This window comes from Quercus lobata, chromosome 2 (assembly GCF_001633185.2).
Source record: "Quercus lobata isolate SW786 chromosome 2, ValleyOak3.0 Primary Assembly, whole genome shotgun sequence".
NCBI lineage: Eukaryota > Viridiplantae > Streptophyta > Magnoliopsida > Fagales > Fagaceae > Quercus > Quercus lobata.
The window spans coordinates 95969679-95975192 of NC_044905.1; the positions used below are offsets into that span (position 1 = coordinate 95969679).

The 5514-nt window shown below is 38.6% G+C and overlaps 1 protein-coding gene across 2 annotated transcripts; it reads left to right on the forward strand.

The window, feature by feature from the left end:
* Window positions 1-429: 429 nt before the first annotated feature.
* On the forward strand, window positions 430-3991 carry LOC115977353 (probable alpha,alpha-trehalose-phosphate synthase [UDP-forming] 11). 2 transcript variants are annotated; one of them, XM_031099174.1, is made up of 3 exons: window positions 430-2695; window positions 2796-3006; window positions 3396-3991. In XM_031099174.1, the coding sequence occupies exons 1-3, from the start codon at window positions 657-659 to the stop codon at window positions 3690-3692; spliced, it is 2547 nt and encodes an 848-aa protein (XP_030955034.1). In that variant the 5' UTR covers window positions 430-656; the 3' UTR covers window positions 3693-3991. The 2 variants fall into 2 exon arrangements, with proteins under 2 accessions (XP_030955034.1, XP_030955033.1); XM_031099173.1 differs by having other exon boundaries at window positions 431-2695; window positions 2796-3069.
* The last annotated feature ends 1523 nt before the right edge of the window (window positions 3992-5514 follow it).

Genomic DNA, 5514 nt, shown 5'->3' on the forward strand with positions numbered 1-5514 from the left:
CATATATCACTCAGATTTAGTTTCGTATGTTGTCCAATATTCCAGTGCACTAGACAGCTTAACTCATTTTACTCATTCTCATGTTTTACTGATTCTCTGGTATTAGAGCCACAAAATCGGCCATCTTTTTTCTTACCTCCCTCTTGACAAGGAAAGCAAGTAATTTAAAGAACAATCTCAATTTTCATGGGTTAATTTGTATTATCATTTTTAATTAAAAATTTTTCTTTAGATATATTCAAACTTTCCAAATGTAAAAGCAAAACTTGACACGTAAAGTTGAAAATGTGATACTATTTGTGTATAGTCCTCGACCTTATTATCAACGATAAGGACGAAGGCATGGTGAGTCAGTCAATCTCGAGCGTCCGTTCCAATCACTCTCTTACGTACCCCATATACATTAAATTCTATAGAGTAACTCGTTGTTCTTATCTGCACTATTTCAGTCACATTTTCTCTTCCTTTTTAACATAAAGCTTTGCAGACTCTTATGGAAATAGTATCAATATCTTCCATTTCCTTTTCAAGTTGCTTATGATTTCAAAAACCCACCTTTATACACAAAACTCAAAAACCAAAACAGAAAAGGAGATTACTCATAACTCAAAACTGTGTGTGTGTGATTTTTCCAAAACTCAAAAAGAAGAAAAAAAATGTTTTCTCAATCATGCACGGACCTTAGAAATCTCATATCTGTTGAAGACTTATGGTACATGAATCGGGTCCCGACGGTAATTCGGGTTCCGGGTTTAATATCCGAATTGGGAACAACATCAACAACCACAACAACGACGACAACGACGACGACGACGACGGCGACAACAACCTCGGACCAAATCGAAAACAACAACAACAACAACAGGGTTTCTCGGAAGAGGATCATCATCGTATCAAACCAGTTACCAATACGCGGAACGCGCGTGGAAGGCACGAACCAATGGTGTTTCGAGTACGACTTTAACGGTGGCTTGGCGTTAGAGCTGAGAGACGTTTTGAGCGCTGACGTGGATGTCGTTTACGTCGGTTGCCTGAAGGTCGAGATCGACGAGGATGTTCAGGATGACGTGGCGGCACAACTGTGGGAAAAGTTTCGATGCGTGCCGGTGTTCTTGCCGAACGAGATTCGAGACAAGTATTATCATGGGTTTTGTAAGCATTACCTATGGCCTTTGTTTCATTACATGTTGCCTATGATGTCGGTCCACGGACCTCGATTCGATCGAGAGCAGTGGACAGCTTATACCATCTCGAACAAGCTGTTTGCTAATCGAGTGACAGAGATTTTCAATCCTGAAGACGATTACGTTTGGATCAATGACTATCATCTTATGTTGTTGCCTACTTTTTTGAGAAAGAAGTTTTATAGAGTGAAGCTTGGTTTTTTCTTGCACAGTCCGTTTCCTTCGTCAGAGATATATCGAACTTTGCCGGTACGTGAAGAGATTCTTCATGGTCTTTTAAATTGTGATTTAATTGGGTTTCATACGTTTGATTATGCTAGACATTTTTTGACATGTTGCAGTAGAATGATGGGTATTGATTATCAGTCTAAAAGGGGTTACATTGGGTTAGATTATCATGGTAGAACTATTACTGTTAAGATATTACCTGTTGGGGTTCATATGGGTCATCTTCAACGGGATTTGTCTCATGATGAGACGGCTAAGAAGGTTAAGGAACTTAAGGAGAGATTTAATGGGAAAATTGTGATGTTGGGTTTGGATGATATGGACATGTTTAAGGGAATCGGTTTTAAGATTAAGGCAATGAAACAGCTTCTATATGGGCAAAATGTTTTGAAGGGGAAGGCAGTTCTTATTCAGATTCTAAACCCGGCAAGGAGTCGGGGTCAGGATATTCAGGATGTTGAGTCTGAGATAGCTGATCTTGCTAAAGAGACTAATGAGATGTTTGGAGAACCCGGGTATGAGCCGGTTGTGATAATCAATGGCCCACTTAGCTCACAAGAGAAGGCTGCATACTATGCCATTGCTGATTGTTGTGTGGTGACTCCTGTGAGGGATGGTATGAATTTGGTGCCTTATAAGTATACTGTGTGCAGGCAGGGCAGCCCTATGCTGGATGAGGCATTGGGGATTGACAAGGCTACGCAGCCTAAAAAGAGCATGATTGTTGTTTCTGAGTTCATTGGGTGCTCGCCTTCTCTTAGTGGGGCGATTCGTGTCAATCCATGGAATATTGATGACCTTTGCTCTGGCATGTATCACGGAATCACGGCCAAGGATACAGAGAAGGAATTGCGCCATGAGAAGCACTATAAGTACATTAGCACTCATGATGTTTCCTATTGGGCCAAGAGTTTTGATCATGACCTTGTGAGAGCTTGTAAATTGCATGATGACATGAGGTTTTGGTCCATGGGGATGGGCCTTAGATTCAGGGTTGTGGCTCTGAGTAAAAATTTTAAGAAACTTAGTATGGATCATGCCGTATGGACTTATAGCGGAATGAATAACCGATTGATCCTTTTGGACTATGATGGCACTGTGATTCCAGAAAATTCTGCGGACAAGACTCCTAGTAGCAAAGTTATTTCTGTCTTGAATTCTTTATGTAGTGATCCCAAAAACATTGTTTTCATCGTGAGTGGCAGAGGAAGAGATAATCTTAGCAAGTGGTTTTCTCCATGTGAGAAATTGGGTATTTCAGCAGAACATGGTTACTTTACTAGGTAATGCCTCAACTTCTTGGTTTGTGTGATTATTTAAGAAAGAGCACCATTTTTTTTCTTCTTGATTTTGTGTTTATTTTTGCTTTTAAACTTGTTATAGGTGGACTAAGGATTCTTCTTGGGAGACTTGCAACTTAACAATGAGCTTTGATTGGAAAAGTATGGTATTACCTGTGATGGAGCACTATACAGAGGAAACTGACGGGTCTTTCATAGAGCAGAAAGAGAGTGCATTGGTGTGGCACCATGAACATGCTGATGTTCTATTTGGCTCATTCCAGGCTAAGGATCTTCTCCACCACCTTGAGAATGTACTTTCTAATGAGCCTGTAGTTGTTAAAAGAGGGCGCGGTATAGTTGAAGTGAAACCACAGGTATGAGACATAATTGAGATATTTAAGATTCTGTAGTAGATGCTAGTTGCTTAGAAACCAGGAAATTATATGGGAAGGTATTTTGAGCAATTTAAGAAAAATTCAAGAGGGAAACTGCTACGATAGTGTTATTTTTTTTTATATAAATAAGGGAGGGAATTGAATTTTCACAAATGATTCTGTGATTAGGCATAGTTATATAACTTATATAGGGGTTTGAAGTACGAAAAACATATGCAGAATACTATTCAATCAGTCATTATCTCATTGATCATTCCATTTTGGTTGTTTGGTTTGTAATGGATGGCCTTTTTAATGAACTTCAGGGCATTAGCAAAGGGACAGCTGTGGAAAACATTATCTCAACCATGATAAGTCAGGGGAAGGAGCCAGATTTTGTGCTGTGCATAGGGGATGACTACTCAGATGAAGTTATGTTTGAAACCATTGCAGCTAAGGTTCCCAACCAGTTGCCGGCCGCAGCAAAAGTCTTTCCCTGCAGTGTTGGTATGAAACCAAGCAAGGCAAAATACTTTCTTGATGATACTGATGAAGTCATCAAGTTGCTTCAAGGCCTTACCAATCCAGGAAGGTTAGGTGATCTCAAGAAATTGTTGACATGACGGAGGAATGACTGATTTGGTAAGGGGAAAATTACATGTATGTATTCAGTTTGCGTCAGAACCCAGAAAAAAGTGGGCCTTCGGTTTAGAATCATGTTCTTCTGGGATCTTACCACTCTTGGAGGGTCAGATTTTAATTTAGAACTAATGATACAGCAAACCTTGTATAGAAAACAGTTACCTCTGACAGGCCCATTTGAAAAGGCAATACATAGGAATTTACTGAATAGCTTGTTCATGTTAGAATATTAGAATTTGCAAATTGGATTATTCATGTTAAAGATTTTCAAACTAGCTTACTCGTGTTCTTTTCATTAGTTGGCTAAGTCTATCGTATTATTACAGGATAATTTAGTTTCTGCTATGTGCAATGAATTTTATGATATTTCTTGAATGAGAGCCAACATATTCTAGGTTCTGGGAGACAAGAAATGGTAATGCTCATAACTAGTATCTTTTTTCATTAACATTTCAGTTTGTCTGTTTTCACTGTGCTCTTGAGTCTCTGTCAATTTGAGAAAATCGCTAGCTCTTTCTCTATCTTTGCTGGTACTACGTTCTTCATATTCACCTCAATCGCTTTGCTCCCAGAATCATGTCACTGAGAGACATAATCACTGCTGCTTCTGTAATTGGGCCAAATTAACATATGTAGTTGTTGTCTGAAATTGCTAGGATCCTTCTTTTGCTCTGCAAGTACGTTTCAATTTTTCGATGGGAGCTGTTACTCAGTACGTATGCACATGACAGCTCCTGCTAGATTCAGTCTGGAACCTTTTTAGATGAAATAATGAGTTGTAGGTTTCATGACCTGCAGGAGTATAAAACATTAACTTAGAGGCTTCAAACTTTTTGTTTTGTCATCTCAAACATTTTCTTTTTGGTTGAATGATAAAATAATCCATAAAGCCAACAATTCTTGCACCATGGATCAGATCCTTGACCCTTAGAAAAGCATTACTAGGAAAGGTCATCTGTATCTTAAACAGAGATAAAATGTTGGATTAATGCACATATGATCTTAGCAGTTTATTTCCAATCAGTTAATGAATATCTACATTAGCTGGTGTTATAACTAGCAAATAAATTGCTACAGACTGGTGTTATAACTAGCAAATAAATTGCTACAGAAATTTCAAGATGTCTTTGATACAACTCATTCATATTTGTTAAAAAGAAAAGAAATGCACAAGGGCCTGATGATGTTTAATGTGAAAGAATCTAACTTTTGGTGGGGTCATGGGAGTGAAAAAAAGAAACTTTCACAATTTGAGTTGAATACTTTGCATCTTCCTAAATGGCAAAGTGAGCTGGAGATATGGAAAGCAGCTTTGATGAACCAGGCTCCACCGGCTAAGCAATATTGGAGGTTTATCACAGATCCATCTCTTTTAATGCCTAAAGTAATGGAAGCTAAATACTTTCCAAATAATGAGCATATTGAGAGGAGCAACCATAAATGGCTCTTGGATTTGGAAACTATAGTGTTAGGCTACTCTTTGCTACTTGCTGCAAGTTGTTGCAGATTTAATTGACTGTAACACAGTTGGGAGTCTCAATAGCTGAGGCATCTCTAGAATCCAATGTGGCTGACTTGATTTTCTCCCTTCCCATTTATTGGCGTGCTGGTAATGATTACTTAGTTTGGCCTTCATCAAAATCTAGTAAGTATAAAGTTGAAAAAGAATACAAGATTTTCAGAGCGCATGATTTTGCAAACTCCACTAGTGGGGGTGTGTTATTGGATTTTTTTTCCAGGAAACGCAGAACCTCGGGAGCCTCAAGTTACAGTAAAAAATTAGTCTTGATGGAAGATTTGCCA

What these genes read in the sequence shown, in the direction of transcription:
- LOC115977353 (XM_031099173.1), top strand. Translation starts at nt 657, where the DNA reads ATGTTTTCTCAATCATGCACGGACCTTAGAAATCTCATATCTGTTGAA. An exon ending in GAACATGGTTACTTTACTAG is followed by an intron (nt 2,696 to 2,795) that starts GTAATGCCTCAA and finishes AACTTGTTATAG; the next exon opens with GTGGACTAAGGATTCTTCTT. An exon ending in TAGTTGAAGTGAAACCACAG is followed by an intron (nt 3,070 to 3,395) that starts GTATGAGACATA and finishes AATGAACTTCAG; the next exon opens with GGCATTAGCAAAGGGACAGC.